We start from the raw sequence: 20,179 nt of genomic DNA on the forward strand, positions 1-20,179 counted from the left end.
TGAAAGTCTAGATATCTTTTATAAAAATAGTCATATTCATGAGAAAGAGAGAGAGAGAGAGAGAGAGAGAAGCAAAAACAAATATTAGTTGGTATCCTTCATTATATACATATTCCTTCATTAAAAAATTAGCTAGATTAGATTCTTGGTAACACATGCCTAGAGGCTACTTAGATCACGATGTTATGATTGTTCAATTCGTTACAATAGAGATCTTTATTATATAGATCTTTATATAATAGATATCTATGAAAGAATTTGGTGTTCTTGGGTTTAGTTGCAAATACATGGTAGTTTGTTTTATGGATGGTAACCCTATGTATAGGTTTACCAATAGACTTGGACTACTAAAGCCTAAGTTAAAATCTTTGCACCACCAACACTTAGCCACATAACTAGTCATGTGATTAAGGCAAATACTAGATAGACTATAGCACAGATTGTACTTGATAGTTCTTCTCAAATTGATGAGTATTAGTGGGTAAAGAGAGAGCTTACAAAAGAGATTTTTTAATTGAGTAAGGATGAGGAAGCATTTTACAAGTAGAGGTCTCAGATTTAGTTGTTAAACTTAAGAGTCAAGAACACCAAATTTTTTCATAGATCTCCATTATATAGACAAGTGAGGAGTAAGATCTATTTGTTGACTGATGTGATAAGATCTCGGGCTCAAGATTAGCAAGGTTTGGGTTAGTTGGCAATTCGCTACTTCTAAGGGCTACTTTTTTAATGCTCGATAATCATTATAGAGGATGCCTCCCGATTCTTATCTGATAGGATTGCTCATGATAGTGTTACTCTTTTGGAGTCACGCATCACTGATGATGAGATCAAATAATCTTTATTTTTCATCCAAATGATAAAACTCCTATACCAGATGGTTATACCTTTTTATTCTTTAAGAGAAGTTAGAACATTAATGGTGGAGACTGAATTACTGTTGTGAGGTGTTTTTTTTATTCCTCTACTTTGCTTAGATGTGTTAATGTTATTAGGATTGCCTTGGTCCTAAAAGTTCAAACTCCAACCACTATGAATGACTTTAGACCTATCTTATGTTGTAGCGTGATGAATAAATGCATATCTAAAGTCATTGTAAATAGATTAAAGGGTTTTTTTTTTTTAGGTTATTGGACCTACTCAAAATGCTTTTATTCTGAGAAGCCAAACATTTGATGCTATCTTGTTGACTCAAAAGTTAATGCATAACTACCACTTAGCTAGTTTTTATGTCTAGATGTGCTTTGAAAATTAACATCAAGAAAGCTTTTGATATGGTTAGTTAGGGTTTCATCCTTACGGGGTTATGAGCTATTGGAGTACCTGGTGACATGGTTAGATGGATTAAGGTTTGCATGTCTACGGTTTATTTATTTGTGGCTATGAATGGAGAGAGCCATGGTTTCTTTCCATGTTCCAAGGGTCTTTGATTTATTTGTTCTGGCTGTAGAAGATTTAGGAGGCATTCTTAAAGAGGCCTCATGAAACTCGAGGTTTTGTTATAACTGATGGTGCTAGCATAATGTCATTACTCAATTGTGCTTTGTTAATGACCTTACGATCCACTGTTGGGCAAATAGGGACTCGGTCAGGATTGTGAGAAAGGCTTTGGATGATTTTGTAGGGTTGTCTGGTCTTGTTATAAATCTAGAAAAAAGCCTAGGTTTTTTTTTTTATATATATAAGGAGTTGATGATGAGTTTAAGACCTCTTTGTAGGATCTTTTAGGTTGTGTTCTCTACCGATAACATATTTGGGTGTCCCATTGATATCTACTAAACAGAGTCACTCTAATTGTAAGCCTTTGATGGAGCAAATTCTTTCCGGGATTAAGCTGTGGACCTTAGCTTCTATTATTTTTGTTAGGTGTCTTTAACTAATAAAATCAGTTCTCGTCTTCATCTAGGTTTATTGATCTTTTATATTTATTCTCCCTCGCTATATTATTAAGAGGACTAAGGGTATTTTAGTTGCCTTCTTTTAGAAAAGTTGCTCTCTCTCTCTCTGGCTTGGGCCTATGTTTGTTATACTTCTTTTAAGGAGGGTGGCCGAAGAATAAAAATGGCTCAAACTTGGACTAAAATAGCTAATATCAAGCATGTTTGGCGACTTCTTTCAATAAATCATCAATTTGGTCTGGATGTTGTTAGCGATGAACTTTGTTTGTGATGTTGTTAGTGATTATACAATAAAGAAAAATAGAATAGATTTAGATGTCATGGCACATAATTTTTGGCTTCAAGAATAATTAGTGCTCCTAGAAAAGTATTTTTTTTTTTTAATGCAACAGGTTAAAGACTGTTTGTTCTTTTAAGATTTGTTGAACTCTACGCTTTGTACCTCATCATTCTATTTGTTAAAACATTATATATTAATTTATGATATAATATTATATAATGATTACAGGATGACTTAGGACTCAATCCAAGAGATTGCTATTTTCATTTATTTTAGGAACTTCCTTCTTAAATAGAAATTATGATTATATTTCCTCTATATATCCTTCCTGTATAAATAACACACAAGTTATTCAAGATATAGTTTCTTGCGGTTTCAGTTTCTCCTATAATATAAATTATATCATTATATTTTTTATGTTATATCATGGTAGCGAGGCCACCTCCTATAGCCTAATATATATATAATTTAGCAAGCTTTTGTGTTTTCATTTGAAATATTTTATGTAGCTATCTACACCGGCAAAGTTGGTGTCGTTTTTTCAATCCTAAAGTTGTATCTTTATTTTTACACACATCCCAAACCAATGGATTTCTCAATGTCCAAGTTTCATTTTTGTAGAGGTTCCACGTATCCTCACTCTCCACTAGAATATTTTGCAGTACCGCCCCCTCTCAGGAGAGAGTTATCCACGTTGTTCAATCAAACTAGTTTCTAGAGTTTCTTCGGTGTTCTATTTTCATTTTTTGCTTTAGTTTTTGTAGATTCCACCTCTATAGTGCTTATTCAGCAGTGGGTTTCTTTTGGGTCTTCCCATTATTTATGCCGTAATTTCTTGTCGATTCTATATATACTTCTACAATACTCTCTCGGCTTTGAATTAATTTTTTGTCATAAATTGGCCATAATTATGTGATTGACTTGAGGCTCAATTTAAGATATTGTTATTATCCTTTTTTATTAAGGAATTATGATTTTATTTGATACATAGCTTTTGTTTAAATAAACAAGTTATTCAAGATGCAATCTCTTAGGTTAATTTCATGTTCTCGTACTGTCTCTCTCAGACAATAACCCTTTTTTTGGTACAAAGTGGAATGCTATTTGTAGTTCAGTCGAGGAGAGGTCTGTGTCGACAGAGATATTTCGGTATGATGATAGTGGGGGCCGGCTGGCGATGAGTCCATTAATTCTTCCCGACCAGTAAAGACAATTTGGCATTCAGTGATCATAAAGCTAAGAAACTTGAATGTGAATCTGTAAACTAACAACGGTCCCGAAATGTAGATCACTTTTGTTATGTTCATATTCCACTTTGACTTGTGTGAATTTCTCTGTTCCCCTGATGGAACATCCTTTGCCTTGAACTTTTTGTTTTTTTTTCCTGTTGTTGAAGATTTTTGTTTTGATACAAGAGATATTTTATTAGTCTAAAATACATTTTAAGACTTGGAATTTTAAGAAAAAGAAAAAGAAAATAGTCCATGATGTCGATCATGACACACGTAGTTATCATCATATTCTAACAATTTCTTCGATTGTTATAACAGGCATACTTTGGATACCAATAACTATAGAATTCTTGCATCGTGATCGATCCGCTATCTTTCCATGGCCGTATAATTGTTATTTGTCGGAAGTATAATGAAATTTTGTGCTGACCTTCACGCGTTTTTTATTATGTACCGAAGACCCCTTGTCGTGAGCTTTGAGAGGAGAAGAGAAAGAAACTGGTTTGAGAGAGATAGGAGAAGATTTGATGTATTTTTCTCTATTAAATTTTCTGTACACGTGTGCTTGATAAACTAATTTGTACATTAAATTCTAACTATGTTGGATCAAATTGCTTCATGGGAGATACATTTATATTAAGTTCATGTTATGCTAAAAAAACTCAATCTCAACGGGGGGACTTCGATATGATTAATGAAACAAAACATGTTTTAATAGATATATTTATACTTTTTGTTACTTGAACCGCTTAGTGATTGCAAGAGGCCGGAAGTACTAGATATCTCCTGGTGCATCTCCACCCAACTTTTATTTAATTTTTTCTCCTGGTGCATCTCCACCAATCCCGCTTAGTGATTGCAAGAGGGAAGTACTGCATAGAATATGCATCTCGTCCTAACCTCAATGATTGCAAGAATTAGTGACAATGCATGTAACAGGCCAAGGAATTTATCGTCGATATATTTATGATTGGATTTGTCTTCCAAAGTGTGGAACCGCTTAAGATATCATCCTATAATTCAACAAGTAACTTATGGTGATGGAGCCCATGTCCATGTGCTAGCCTGGTAATGGTTAGCACGTAGAAGACGAGGCCACCTCACTTGGAAAAGAAAAGAAACAGACAAGAAATTTGATTAATGAAGAAGAAGTTGTATGTCAAAACTATCGACGCCCCGAGGAAAAAGACATGCTTGCAAGTAGGTAGGCTAGCTAGCACTGCTCCTCTCAATATATATTGCTCAGTTTCCCACCCAAAATTCTGCTCAGTGCAACATGGCTCCGTCACGTCGGAGACTAACAAAGTTTAGTGTTGGTCGATCCATCGCTCGTGTTGGGATCCGTTCTCCCTCCCTTGGGTCCAAACCCACCTCTAGTTCCAGTGAAGGTGATTCAAAAATGGAGTTTTTGGGCAGTGGCAAGGAGAGCTTTTGTGGTGATGGTTTTGGAAATGGCAACAAGGTTATGGTGGTAGTCGATACAAGCCGTGAAGCCATGGGTGCTCTTGAATGGGCGCTGTCGCACACGGTTCAGAACCAAGATACCATTGTTCTTCTTTATGTTTCTAAGTCATCCAAACAAGGTCAGATTACTCTAGTAATTAACTATAGCTACGTACTGAATTGATGAGACTAATCAAACGGATCGACTACCGTAGCAATCATACTGATGATTAGGTAATTTATTTTTTAATTCAGGCCCTGAATCTAGCTTGAAGCTTAATCTGAGGTCTCAAGAGACGCTTCACTCCATGAAAAATATGTGTCAAAGGAGAAGGCCAGGGGTAAGTGACAATGACATTCAATTAATTTTAAGCTTAAGTTCTTAAGTCCACAAAAGACAGCATGACATTAAAGTCAATGAAGCCCTTCCAAGGGGCACCATCGTTAGTGCCAACTGCCAACCATAATAACTTTTTTATACCAAATATTAGAATATATATTTAGTTTGTGCTAATATGGGAAAAGTGATTAAAATTATTGAAAAATGTATAAAAAAAGAGTGTCTTGCTGCCTTAACAACATTAAATAGAAATTCATAAAGTTTGCTGATTTCAATTATTTTGTATGAATGCAGGTGCAGGTGGAGGTGGCTATGCATGAGGGTAAAGAAAGGGGTCCGATAATAGTGGAAGAAGCAAAACAACGAAGCGTATCACTGCTTGTGATGGGGCAAAGAAAACGATCGATAATGTGGCGCCTTATTAAGAGATGGGCAGGGAAGGGGAACCGCGGCGGCGGCGGCTCTGGGGCGGTGGGGTATTGCATCCAAAATGCTTCCTGCATGACAATTGCAGTGAGGAGGAAGGGCAAAAAACTTGGAGGTTATTTGATCACCACCAAGCGTCATAAAAACTTTTGGCTTTTGGCTTAGATTTATTTCACTTCCTTTCCTGCTTTCGTATGATTATTAAGATAATCGATTCTGGGAAGCCGGTTCGATGAATTCAGGGGGCATTTATATAGGTTGTGTTGTTTGCAACTGCACAGTCTAAAAGTTAAAATATATATATATATATATATATATATATATATATATATATATATATATATATATATTGGTTGAATTGTTGAGAACATCACAATCTTCTTCTTAAATGTTAAATGTTCAAATATATATTAGACATTCTTTTAAACAATTGAATATACAATTTACATTGTTATCAGCACTTCAAAAAAATTTGAAGTTGCAATACAATATATAGAATACGTCGTTTCCAATAACGCAACACATGAACATATGTTATTTTTTCTTCTTTTTTTACTCGTGCTAGTTAGCAAAATGATAAAGCATGCCATAACAATAATAAAGCATAGTATTACACTAGATAATTGTCCTTTGCATTGGGTCGGGTTAAATTTTTCTTAACATAAAAAAAATGTTTATCATTCTTAAAAGAGTAAGAAAAATTTGAGATCCGGATCATTGATGCAAATAAATTCAAATTGATTAATTTAATAATATAATTGTAAAATAAAAAGTCAACAACAATGATCAATAAAAAAAAGTGTTTTTCAATGTTATGAAAAGACACCTATAAATATTTTTAAAAAAATCTCAATGATCGTATTTGATAACAAAACATACATTAAATGAGAACAAAACAATATTATAAAGAGAAAAATAAAAAATATAACCAAAACTCAATCACCAACAAAGCAAACAGTGAAGGATGAACGAAAAGAAAAATTAAAAAAGAAAAAAAAAACTATATAAAAAAATGGAGGTCAACTCATCAGGAAACAAAATAATTAAAAATGAAAAAAAAAATCTACTTAACTCGGGCTAACTCGACCAATCTATGATTAGGGATATGAGATTGGAAAAACATCATAGACATGAAAGCGAAAAAACTCATGAAGTTGAAGGCCTAACTAATTAGTACTTAAAAGTGTATTTTTATCAAGGTTTTATATCATTATTTTGCACTTGAAGTATCAATAACTCCTTAACTAGAGCATGTTTTATAATAACAAGTCTGATAATATAAGATAGCTTTAATTTATGGTAAATGCTGATTTTAAATGCAGGCATATCTCACAATTCAAAAGATTGATTGATGTGATAAACTATTAAAAGTGAAATGACAATGAAAAGGCTAAGTTTAGAAAAGAGATGCTGATTCAATTCAAATTGAAACATTGTTCAGTCATTGGGTCATATCTAGAGTTGTAGATCTTGGATTTCAGTTTGGTTTATATGGCTAGAGAGTTAAGACATAGTCCTAAAATATTCATGAGAGTCCAAGACTCAATTCTGCCATTTGGAAGTCCAAATCTTAGCATTAAAAAAGAAGTCTAGATTTGTCCTACAATCCATACATTGTTTAGTGTTCAGCCTATATCTCGAGTTCTAGAAGTCCAAATGACCTCATTCTTATTTTTTTTGGAAAGTTGAGATAATTTCCTAGAACTTTTATAAAGACTATATGTTCTAATTCTGATGTTAGTAATGACGTTTTCTGCAAACAAGAAGATAAAGATTGTTACCAAGTCAAAAGGTGGCTATCCACTCAACAATTAGTTATCAAATCAATAGTTCCAAATTTTGGCCTATAAAAAGAGGTATTTGTTATGCATTTAGACATCTTGGTTTTCAGATCAAGATCATATTCTTGCTCTCTTTCTTTGTATTTTTGTAATGTTTAAGTTTTGCTTTCATTAATCTCTTGTGTATGCTTTTTATCATAACTATGTTCTTATCTAGTTTATTTATATTTTTCTTCTTCATTAGGTTTAGCTAAATTTATTATATCAAGGTGAAAATGGTACATTAATGATGTTAGAATAGGTATAATATAAACTCAACATGGACTTCAATGTTTATATCCAAGAAAGTTTGTTATTAACATGTCTTATCTTTTTATCTTATTAATTCTTAATACCTTGTTTGTTAAATGGTTAATCTAGATTTGTGTTGTATAACACTTGGAACAACAAATGCTTGGCACTTTTATAGCCAACTGTATGGTATAACCTACACCTGTGCTATGAAAGGAACTTGATTTGTTGTTAACATAAGTTAACTTCATAAATTCCTGACAATATTTAAAACTATGGTGTTACTAAGATAAGATAAGTAATATTATCATGTTAAAAAATTATAATGAATTAAGGATAAATTATCCGATTGGAACCTCTTTTGTGTGGTTTCTAATCAATTAATAAAAAAAGTTTATACTATACTTATTTCTAATACTATTAGTGGATCCTTTAACCTTGACAATTGTTTTTATATTTGATCAATACTCACATCAATATCACATCTCAAAAGTTCTCTTCAACTCCTTTTCATTTGTTGTTTATAATTTTATATAGTTTACCTTCACGTGGTTCGACCCCGGTCTTGTCGGGTTATTTATTACTTCAACACTCATGCACCTACTATAAGACATCAATCTTTTGATCGTGTCACCAAAAATAAGATATTGAATGATAAAATTGAAAAAAATATATTAAAAAACATAATAAAAGACCAAAGTTAAATTAGGTTAATCTTCAAAAACCATGTTCCTGCTCAATAAGAATAACTTTATAGAAAAAAAAGTAAAAAAACTCATGAAGTTGAAGGCCCATCAATATAATATTGAATGATGAAAATGAAAAAAAAAACATAATAAAAAATCAAAGTTAAATTAGGTTAACCTTCGAAACTTGTCTCTTAGCTCATGAGACTGGATTACCCCATAAAAGGCAAGCCCAAAAAGTCATGATGCAAAATTCCTAGCTATCCAGAATTAAAAAAACAAAATAAATAGCAATCAGAAGAATGAGGATCAAATCTAATAAAGAAATTAAATGAAATAAAACAATAAGGGATTAAATAAAATAAATCAAGAAAATAAAATAAAAAACTAAAAAATAGTAATTAGAAGAATAGGGACCAAGTTTGATAGATGAAAATTTTAAATAAGGATGAAATTAAAAAAATATTTTAATTCTATAAATTAATTCAAATAAAAAAAATATTAAACAAAATAACAGGGACTAAATTCAAAGAAAAACTAAGTTAAAAGGCATGGGAATCAAGAGAGAGAGAGGGGGGGAAGAAAAATAAAAGAAGAAAAGGTCATCGGTGAGAAACCAGTGGTCTGTTGTTCACAAATGTCGCTCAAGCATGGAGGTGATGCTGGGCACTTTCTAATTAGTACTTAAAAGTGCATTTTTATAAAGGTTTTTTATCTTTATTTTGCACTTGAAGTATCAATAACTCCTTAACTAAAGCATATTTTATAATAACATATCTAATAATGTAAGAACCTTTAATTTATGGTAAATGTTCATCTTAAATGCAGGCCTATCACATAAATGAAAGAATTGATTGATGAGTTTAAATACTGAAATTGAAAGGACAAAGAGATGGCCAAACTTAAAAGAGATGTTGGTGCAGTCCAAACTAGAACACTGTTCTGTAATTGGGTCATATCTAGAGCTGTAGATCTTGAATTTAGATTTTCTTTAAATGGATGGAAAGGTAATACATAGGCCTACAACTTTCATGTGGAGTCTAATATTTAAAAATGTTGTTTTCAAGTCCAAATTATAGCAACAACGGAGAAGTCCGAATCTGTCTTGCAGCTCAGACACTGTTCAGTGTTCAACCCATATCTTGAGTTCTAGAAGTCTAAATGACCTTAATTATTTTTCCTTGGAAAGATAAGATAATTTCCTATAACTTTCATGAGTACAGTTGGTTCCAGTTCTGATGTTATCAATGACGTTTTGTTCAGACAAGAAGATAAGAATTTTCACCAAGTCAAGAGTTGGCCACCCACTCAACAATTAGTCATCAAATCAATAGTTTCAAATTTTTTCCTATAAAAGGAGGCATTTGCCATGCATTTAGGGCTTGATTGTTCAGATCAAGAACTTGCTCCTGCTTTCTCTCTTTATATTTTTTGTAATTCTTAAGTTTTGCTTTCATTAATATCTTGTTTATGCTTTTCATTTCATTTCCTTTATTTAGTTAACTTGTATCTTATTTATGTTCTTATTTTGTTTATTTATGTTTCTCTTCTTCATTATGTTTAGCTAAGTTTATTATGTTAAGGTGAAAAGGTTACACTAATTGTGTAAGAATAAGTATAATGTAAACTCAACATGGACCTTAATGTTTAATATTAACATGTTTTATCTTTTTATCTTACTAATTTTTAATACCTTGCTTGTTGAATGATTAATCTAGATTTGTGTTGTATAACACTTGGTACAATAAATGCTTGACACTCTCATAGCCCAACCGTATGGTATAACCTACATTTATGTTATGAAAGAAACTTGATTTGTTGTTAATATAAGTTAGCATCATGAATTCCTGACAATATTTAAAAGTTTGGTGTTACTTAAATAAGATAATTAATATAATCATGTTAACAATTTATAATGAGCTATTAATGACAAATCATCCGATTGGAAACTTCTTTGTGTGTGGTTTCCAGTTGAATAATAAGAGTTTATACTATACTTGTTTGAAATACCATTAGTAGATCCTCTAACGTTGATATTTGTTTTTATCATTGTTTAATCCTCACATTAATCAAACATCTCAAAGTCCTCTTCAACTTATTATTCTTCTTCTTAATTATTATTATTATTATTATTTATAATTTATATAGTTAACCTCCTTGTGGTTCGACCCTAGTCTTGCCGGGTTATTTATTACTTCAACACTCCTACACTTGGGAGAAGGCATCAATCTTTTGATCGTGTCACTTTCCAATACTGCTTTGAAATCTGGTGTTTGGCCAATCGGCAAAGCTATACACGCCACTCGAAACCCACGAACACACCCACATGTTGACATGTGTAATGCATGCGACAACCATTTTTTAATAATATTTAAATTTGCTAAATTACCAAATCACCCTTTAGCCCACGTGATAATTACAAAAAAAAAAAAACATAATGAAAATATAGAAAAGATCATAACAATAACTTTAGGATTTTTTTTTCTATTAGGAGTAATTTAGTTATTTTACTATTAAAAACTGAAAGACCAAGAAGCCCATGAAGCCTTTGTTTTTTAGGGTTTTGTTGAAGTTGAAGTGAAGAAGATGGTAACAAATAATTTTGATCTATGGCAGGAATGCAACATAGCACATAAGTGAACACAACCTACAAGTCAATTATTTAGAACAACATAAAAAATACGAGCAATCATATAAACTTAAAAGCATAAACTAGAAATGATGTTGATGATATGCAAGCATGACTTAACTTAAAAATTATCCTTCATAGTGGAGTAGTTATCTTGTCACTAATGCAACTTAACTTCATTTCACATTGCGATGTGGGATAGGGGTCTTCCTATGAGATAAGTTGAGAAAAATGATCAAATATGATCTATTAAGTTAAGGTGTCTCCACCTAAGGCTAATGGTCTTAAAAACCTGGTAATTGATCTATCAAAGTTTGGGTAAAGAGTTGGTTACATATAAGGAAGATGAACTCAATTAACAATACCTCTCAAGAATTTAACCTAGGGCCGATTGCATTACACACATTAATAATAGAAAAAAAAAATCTCTAGAAATAATGCATATAGAGAAAAAAGGTAAGGTAAAATAAAAAGAAATGAATACAAAGGAATCCTTTCCTTGTAAAAAGGTGTCATCATGACTTGATAACAAATATAATAAAATAAACACATGAGCATATAAAATTCTAATTATCAGATGCTCTTGATTTTTACCACCTTTTTAATGCAAGGTAAAAAATAAAACCCAATGGATTCAATCATAGACTAAACATAAAATATCATCATAATCAGCCAACCATTCCTCCAAGGTTTATATATATCATGCCACATGTTATTGCACATTATTGCATAAAAAGAAGTTACATTTATGAAAATACAATAAGAAAAAAAATATGTTTTCAAGTGGTGATTAAGGATGAATCAACACAAGATTTAAAAAAAAAAAATAGTTAAACAAACTAATTATAAGCGAGCTAGTTAGAAAACAAAAGTTTTGAAAGGATCGAATAAAAACATACTCATGAGTGCTTCCAGTCAGAAAATGAGGTTTGGAAATCAATTGGTTAAAATAAACTACTAAAAAACGAATCAATTTGAAAATAAGATTTTGAAAATAATTGACTAAAATGAATTATTAATAGGTAAACCAATAAAAAACATTTGGGTTTTGAAATTATATGGCCAAAACAAGCCGCTTATAAGCAGACTAATTGAACAAAAAGATTTTTAAAAAGAATCAATTAAAAACAAACCACTCATAAGTGAGTCAATAAAAAAAATACAAGTTTTGAAATCAATTGGTCAAAACAAACCACTCGTGAATGAACTAATTAAACATTAGATTTTGAAAGAAAAAAATTAGTTAAAAACAAACTGCTTATGGGTGAATTAATAAGAAAACACAAGATTTTGAAATCAATTCAATAATCGTCAAAATTCATCTCATATTTATGGTTAAGATGCAATAATAATCAAGCAATCAATTTTTATTAAGACATCTCATCTTCGAAAATTAAGCCACATAATCAAAATTAGAATACAGAGCTTGAGATTTCATTTGACAAAGCACTTCATAAAGATATATAGAGTGCAATAAATTAAGAAATCAACATGTAATCATGCATGACAATAATTAATCAAATAATTAGTCATACAAATCAACGGCCGCTCAATCTTTCATGCATCAATTCAATAAATACTAGGATCTGCACTAATCTTAGATAGTCCTCAAAAATCAAATCATAATCCCATAATCTTAGTTCCATCTCATAACATTGATGACATCCAAACCAGCCTCAAAATTACTCGAGGGTCTTAGAACTCTCATGTTTGGTGCACTGCAGTGTATATACGACTAATTCATTCAAGATTCTGATGAGATTTTAGCATTCTAACAGCTTAACAACACAACAAAGCTCTTAATATTTTTTGTTTACTGATGTTGATCGTGTATCTCATAGTCAACTAGGGAGGGATGTTAACAGTAACAAAGTTTAATTTCCCATTCAGTTTTTTGTTTTTTCCACTACTAATAACAACATTGTCGTCGAGGACTCCTCAGGGGCTGGTCAAGGAGAGAAGACACATCTTTTTGTTGTGGTCTTAAGGTGTATAGTGGTTGGACAAAGGAAAAATGACAACTAGTTTCACCATTGATAAGGAGAGAGAATGCAGGTTGGGCTGAGGTATGACCTGATTTATGATGGATCTATGAGCTAGCTTGGCTGGATGGTTCATATTGCAACTGATTTGATCCAATGATCTAGATCTAAATAATTTAGATTAAATTTATGATTGTGAGTTATTTGGGGTTTAATTAGGTGTGGGGGAGCTTAGATTAGATTTTTAATCACAACTCGCATTTATTTGGGTGATCGAATTTGACATTCAGATTTCTTCTTTCTTTCTTTTTTATGAGAGAAAAAAAAAAGAATTAGAAGGGATCAAGAAAACCCTAAACTTTATTTTTGGTTTTACCCATTTGACTAACTTTGACAAGGCAAACTCAACCATGATTGTAAAATGATGGTTTTATGGTCAATTTTTACGATATAGTCAACTTTTAACATGATAACTTAATTTTTCATGTGAAATTGTTTTTTTCCTGGAAATATCATTTTTGGTCTGAAAACTTATTTTTTAAATTTTTTTATTTATTTATTTATCATAGTGCCAAAATAGATTATTACAACCAAACTAATATTTCTTTTTAAGTAGTATGTCACTTTAAGAGTTTTAAATCTCCTTAAATAAACCTAAAAACCAACCTAAACACTCAATAAAATCTAAAAATAATGGAAAAGAAATAAAATCCCTAACCAAACTAGTAAAAATAAAATTATTAAGAATATTATTTAATTTTCTAAAATAAATAGAAAAAAATAATTAAAGAAAATATTTATATAAAAAAAAACCTTTTGCACCATTCTTCTTATGTTGAAAAATACTCATCATTGAGTTAAATTATTCTTTCTATCAATCTTGTAGTTGTGCATTTAAAACTCAGTTATTTCATCTTAAAACTTGAATAATAAAAAATAATTAACAAATTATTTGACTTTGCATTGGCTTTTCTAGAGAAATAAATTGCAAAACTTAAACTTAGAAACGCAATGCATCTTCAAGGCATAATAATAAACTTGTGTTAGCTACACTTGAGGGTCTAGCTCAAACGGTCAACTGCAAGGCTTGCTTTGCGACTGTCTCGAGTTCGATCCTCAAGAGTACCAGCATGTCACCCCGCGGTGCTTTACCTGTCTATTGGGCTTGCAGGATGTTCAGTGAGCCCGGGAATTAGTCGTGATGCGCGTAAGCTGACCCGGACACCCCGGGTTACCAAAAAATAAAAAATAAAAAATAAAATAAAATAAAAATAAACTTGTGTTAGCTTATACCATGTTTTTTTTAACGATCAAAGTTATCCTAGAAAGTGTAACTAACATTGAATCTGTCTTTCAGACTCGTCCTAAAATCCACTCCACTTTGGTACGGTAAATTTCGTTGAGTGCCGATGCAAGGTGGGAACTCCCTGCAGTGCTATCTATGGTCGATAGGTTGTTTTACACTTGCTGCATTAGGAGATAAAATGGAAAAAAAGATTCAAGAATCGAGCATGGTAAGTTTCATACACTTGCTGGCTGTTTCCTTTTTGCTAGTTTCTTTTCACTCCATAGACAGGCACAACCAGGCATGCAGCCCCACTTTTAGTTTCTTATATATAAATATAAAAGGACCAGAACAGACGACTTTGGTTGGAAATTTCTACTCTATCTCTCATTTCCTTTTGTAGTATTTACACTCTCGATAAAACCCAGATCACAATCATTCTCTTCTTGCTCTTTCCATTTGAACCCCTCCACATTCAACTCGATACACCGTTCTTTCCCATTTCTTGATTATTATTTATGTCTCTGTCTCACCCTTTTCAATTCTTGGTAGTGTTGTGACTGTTTCTTGCTGGTATTTTAAATCCTTGGGGTGATGGTGGATTTGGAAAATCTTGAATTTTTTTTCCTTGGTGGTGAATTGTGAAGAAATATGAGGAGGCGACCGGCAGAGTACCGGCGTCCAGTTAGAAGGAGGTTATCGCAGTGGATCTGGGCGCTTATTGGGATGTTCTTGATTGCAGGATTGGTTTTGTTTGTGTTTATCCACAATCATCATGAAGATCAGGTTAACCAGCCAATAATGGTAAGGTTTGCTTACATAATAAGAACCCATTTCCTGTTTTTTTTTTTTTTCTCTGCCCCTCTAATGTCTATTTGATCTCGTGTGTTTCTACGAATTTGATTTTTAACTGTTTAGTTTGATATATTCAGTGGTTTTTGACGATACCTTATTGATCCAGAAGCTTTAATAAGTGTATCTGATTGATAAATATTTTGTTTCAATCATATCAACGTTTGTATAATTTGATTCGGTGTCAGTTATATCAATTAAGTGGATTCAATTTAATTATCTTTTTGTGTTAAATGACTTCTGTATGGATAAAATGAGGTCTTGTTGTTCCTATTATTAATCAGTATAAAAAAATAGTATTTGAATGAATTACAGAACTCATCTGTTGGCTACCCTGAGCTACATAATGGTGATTAAATTGTATGCCAGTTCTGCTCAAAATAATGATGTTTCTTTTAGGCATAGATGTTTAAACATAGATTATACATTACTTGGTTTACCTGCTTTTGTCCGAGAGATGTTACCAAATCCATTCATCTATCATTGTTTCCGTAGTTTCCTGTTGTTAGGGTTGTTGTTGGGAATGATGAAACAACTAAAGTTCATTTATATATTTGATGAATTCAGACATGCCATCTTCCCATAACTACAACTGTGATAGCCATTGTTTCACTAAAAGTGGTTCTGTATGCTCTCTTGTTTGAGAACGTGCTTATAGGATACATGACCTTCTAGGTGTCTGTTTGATGCTGCTATGTAGTTCAACAGAACAATTAAGTATTTGATAACACAGGGCTTTTTTGGGGAAACAACATTGTAATCTCACATAGCGAGCTAAAATCTGTTGTTGGGAAAGCAGGGATATGGGGTGCTTTCTCCAATGGTAGTTTTTCAACCACTATGTAGCAGTCAACATGAAAGGCTATCAGATGCTTAGTTACAAGATATATAATTTTCTTACAAACCCAGCTCACTAAGGACTGGAGTCTTACCATGGAAAATCCCATTTTTTTAATCTCATCTTGTGGATTAATAAATTACATGACTGGGTCAAGTATGCTGAGAGTTTTAAGATGACATGTAGCATTGGTTCTTAATCCCTTGTCTTTTGTCCTCTCAAATCTAAGCACTTCTGCTACACTATGTTGCACAACCAAAGCCACTGTTACTTTTTTTCCTACAGGCTTTATGATTATGATGGGATGGAAGTAATCTATTCCGATCTTTTCATTTCTATTTTGTCACAAGACTGAAGAATACTGAAAATGGTGGAAATGCATTCACAGACTTTAAATGTTGGAACTAAATTTGAAACGTGTGCCAGATGCATGTAATCTTTGAACTATATGACCAAGGACTTAGATTTCCATGCTTAAATGCTTCAATCCATGGTTTTTACCCTTTTTTCCCGAGATTTTGCACTTTACAGTTTACTGAGTAAAGGTATTTCTACTTTTTTCTCTGTCATGCCTCATGTGGACCAGAGGTTATGAGAAGAGTCATCAGGTCGATTGAATATTAAAATCTTGCACTTTATAGTTTACTGAGTAAAGGTATTTCTATTTTTTTCTCTGCCATGCCTCATGTGGAGCAGAGGTTATGAGAAGAGTCATCAGTCCATTGAATATTAAAATCTTACAGCACATCAATAGGGTTCTATGATACTGTGGTGTTCTTTTGAGAATGCCGGGCATACATTTTAGTAGTGTCAGTTTTGGTAATAATGAATTGCCTGAAATCAAAAGAGGCTGCAAATGTTATGTTTCTTAACTGGGTCACACAATTGCCTTATTTTCATTTTTCGCTCCATCTTAGCGTTAGGTTAAGCTTGGACAAAACAGCTAATCCTTTAGTTTTGAGAATATTGCTAAGACATCTAGTGAATCTGCAGGTATCACCTTCTGACCAGAATTTACTTTTTCTATGTTACTCTAGGCAATCAAGTAAGATCAGAAACAAAATTTGTTTTTTCATGCATAGTTGTGTTTTATTTTTGGATTGCTAACATGCCCCACAACATTAGTATCTAAATAGAGACATGATCAATTTATAGAGATATAAACAGAAGTTTGTATTACAAAATATGAGTTGCACACATTTTCACAATACACAGACACTTCAAGTCATATGCAGTAATTACAGGCATTGTTCTATTTAAGATTTATCGACTTACTGAACAGTGATGCTTCTTTGCCAGGGTGAACATGCAATAAAACACGGGGGTTTTAATTTCACCAAGGAAATATTAAATGCCAGCTCATTTTCGCGGCAGTTGGCAGAGCAAATGACACTTGCCAAGGCTTATGTCATAATAGCTAAGGAGCACAACAACCTTCATCTTGCTTGGGAACTGAGTAAAAAGATAAGAAGTTGCCAACTATTGCTTTCAAAAGCTGCCATGAGAGGGGAGCCCATAACAGTAGAAGAAGCAGAGCCAATAATCAGTAGCCTATCATATCTAATTTTCAAGGCACAAGATGCTCATTATGATATTGCAACCACCATGATGACAATGAAATCTCATATCCAAGCCCTAGAAGAGCGAACAAATGCAGCAACAGTTCAGAGTACACTCTTTGGTCAGTTAGTGGCTGAAGTTTTGCCCAAGAGTCTTCACTGCCTGAAAGTAAAGCTCATAAATGACTGGCTTAAGCAGCTGCCCCTCCAAAATCATGCAGAGGAGAAGAGAAACTCCCCTCGAGTCGTGGACAACAATCTCTATCATTTCTGCATATTTTCAGACAATATTCTTGCCACCTCTGTGGTGGTCAACTCCACAGTCTGCAATGCTGACCATCCAAAACAACTTGTTTTCCACATAGTAACAAATGGAATCAGCTATGGATCCATGCAGGCTTGGTTTCTAACTAATGACTTCAAAGGGGCCACTGTAGAAGTGCAGAATATAGAAGAGTTCTCCTGGTTGAATGCTTCTTATGTTCCTGTTATCAAACAGATCCTTCATCAAGATTCAAGGGCCTACTACTTTGGGGCAGATCAAGATATGAAGGTTGAGCCAAAACTGCGGAGCCCTGAGTACCTGTCTTTGCTCAATCATCTCCGCTTTTACATCCCTGAGATCTATCCGCTTCTGGAAAAGATTGTCTTCCTTGATGATGATGTTGTTGTCCAGAAGGATCTGACAAGACTGTTTTCATTGGATTTGCATGGGAATGTTAATGGAGCTGTGGAAACCTGTCTTGAAACATTCCATCGATATTACAAGTATATCAATTTTTCAAACCCAATCATCAGCTCTAAATTTGACCCGCAGGCATGTGGTTGGGCGTTTGGAATGAATATTTTTGATTTGATTGCATGGAGGAAGGAAAATGTGACTGCACAATATCATTACTGGCAGGAACAGAATGCTGATCAGACACTGTGGAAGCTGGGAACACTCCCCCCAGCCCTTCTAGCATTTTATGGACTGACTGAGCCGCTTGATCGGAGATGGCATGTGTTAGGATTGGGATATGATATGAACATTGATGACCGTCTGATTGACAGTGCTGCGGTTATTCACTTTAATGGGAACATGAAACCATGGCTTAAATTGGCCATTAGCAGGTACAAGCCTCTTTGGGAAAGGTATGTAAATCAGAGTCACCCGTATTACCAAGATTGTGTCATTAGTTGAAATGTGCTACTTCTTGATTCTTGATATTTATGCGATCTTCAACGTTTTTAAACAGTTGACCCAGGATCGCATTGTTGTAGAGCCAGAAATAGAAAATTTTGGCTTTGTTAGGATCCTTACTTTTTATTTTATTTTTTCTTTTTATATTATAGTTTCTTAAAGGAAAAGGAACGAGTTTTATACTACAGAGGATTTAAATTTACCAGGGAAGAACTGTTGGGGATTCAATTTTGGCTGATGGGGTTTCCTTTCCCCTTCTGCTAGCTGTAGAATCATTTGTTTCTTAGCAATTCTTGTAATAAATTTTCAGCGTTCATGAATTATATTGTAATTGGACAAACGTTTGTTATGCTGGCCTGTCTCTGTTAATTTACACAACCAGATATTTAGTCCCTGTCTTGGTGCTTTCATATCAGCATTCAACTATGTTACATGGTTTTATAAATTAATTGCCAAAATCAAAGGACTTCAATTCAAGCTTGGATTATTTTCTTTTCAAGGCAAATTAACTTCTCCCTTTTACTTATCTCCATAGGTTTCAACAAAGTTCTAACAAGTAGATTCTTAGGGATTTTTGTATCTTTCAACAATTAGCTAGAAATAAGCCTCAATCTCTGGAAATCTTGAGGATTGAAGAGATGATTTCAAAAATTGGTTGATTTTTTTTTTTAATCTCCCATAAAATAAGAGTCCTGATTATAATTGGTCCTAGTAGGGGGGGGAAACCATTTGCCTAATTCCTGAAGACAGTTGGACTGGCTGCTATGATGCCAAAATCAGGTTGATTCATAATGTTTTTTTAATTTTCATGTGATTGTTCATCTAACGTTGAATCTTTCCTCCAGTGGGATTTGTGCACTGCTAACTTCTCATTTGGTTCAGTGTTCGACTTATGATTTCAATGCTTTTGCTTCAAGCAATTCAAAATAAACCATCCATAAGGATAAAGAGTATAGGATATTTCCTTTAGGCTTGATATATAGAGGTTGAAAAGTTGCTGGACAGAAATTTAATTAGAATATCGATTTCTAATGCCACAGGCCCACATAAGCTTTGCCTCCTTGAAGATAATCTCGGCATAAATTTCATGCAATTTTTGTCATATGGCTCATGCTAAAAAGAACAGAATAGCTTAGTCTAGGAGCAATTTGGCAATTGGCATCGAATTTGATGTGTTACTAATGACCCTTTATTGTTGTTACACAACCTTCTTGTATGACCCTTCATGGCATCCGGATGTTTTGATTTCAAGCTGAACGGTGATTAAGACATGAAAAACTAATTTATTTATTTAGAAAAAATAAAAAAAATCTTAGCATAGCAAACCAACTCTAGTGCCTAATGTTGAATCAATGATTAAGCATTCCTAACCTGCTTTAGATTGCAAAGAAACTACATTGATTATTGAGTAGTCTCTTACTAGAATTGTAAGAATTGAATAGGAAAATATTGATATTGATCATTTAATTTGAGA

General features: G+C 33.0%; 2 protein-coding genes across 3 annotated transcripts; both read left to right on the forward strand.

Annotated features, from left to right (window-relative positions):
- Positions 1-4,573: 4,573 nt before the first annotated feature.
- On the forward strand, positions 4,574-5,914 carry LOC118033424 (uncharacterized). The gene is made up of 3 exons (XM_035038409.2): positions 4,574-4,993; positions 5,109-5,194; positions 5,488-5,914. The coding sequence occupies exons 1-3, from the start codon at positions 4,687-4,689 to the stop codon at positions 5,782-5,784; spliced, it is 690 nt and encodes a 229-aa protein (XP_034894300.1). The 5' UTR covers positions 4,574-4,686; the 3' UTR covers positions 5,785-5,914.
- Positions 5,915-14,337: 8,423 nt separating this feature from the next.
- LOC118033420 (hexosyltransferase GAUT11) lies at positions 14,338-19,054 on the forward strand. 2 transcript variants are annotated; one of them, XM_035038405.2, is made up of 2 exons: positions 14,338-15,077; positions 17,263-19,054. In XM_035038405.2, the coding sequence occupies exons 1-2, from the start codon at positions 14,925-14,927 to the stop codon at positions 18,703-18,705; spliced, it is 1,596 nt and encodes a 531-aa protein (XP_034894296.1). In that variant the 5' UTR covers positions 14,338-14,924; the 3' UTR covers positions 18,706-19,054. The 2 variants fall into 2 exon arrangements, with proteins under 2 accessions (XP_034894296.1, XP_073261133.1); XM_073405032.1 differs by lacking the exon at positions 14,338-15,077 and adding an exon at positions 16,990-17,008.
- Positions 19,055-20,179: the final 1,125 nt, after the last annotated feature.

This window comes from Populus alba, chromosome 15 (genome assembly GCF_005239225.2).
Source record: "Populus alba chromosome 15, ASM523922v2, whole genome shotgun sequence".
In the NCBI taxonomy this organism is placed as follows: domain Eukaryota; kingdom Viridiplantae; phylum Streptophyta; class Magnoliopsida; order Malpighiales; family Salicaceae; genus Populus; species Populus alba.

What these genes read in the sequence shown, in the direction of transcription:
- LOC118033424 (XM_035038409.2), top strand. Translation starts at nt 4,687, where the DNA reads ATGGCTCCGTCACGTCGGAGACTAACAAAGTTTAGTGTTGGTCGATCC. An exon ending in TTCTAAGTCATCCAAACAAG is followed by an intron (nt 4,994 to 5,108) that starts GTCAGATTACTC and finishes TTTTTAATTCAG; the next exon opens with GCCCTGAATCTAGCTTGAAG. An exon ending in GTCAAAGGAGAAGGCCAGGG is followed by an intron (nt 5,195 to 5,487) that starts GTAAGTGACAAT and finishes GTATGAATGCAG; the next exon opens with GTGCAGGTGGAGGTGGCTAT.
- LOC118033420 (XM_035038405.2), top strand. Translation starts at nt 14,925, where the DNA reads ATGAGGAGGCGACCGGCAGAGTACCGGCGTCCAGTTAGAAGGAGGTTA. An exon ending in AGGTTAACCAGCCAATAATG is followed by an intron (nt 15,078 to 17,262) that starts GTAAGGTTTGCT and finishes CTTCTTTGCCAG; the next exon opens with GGTGAACATGCAATAAAACA.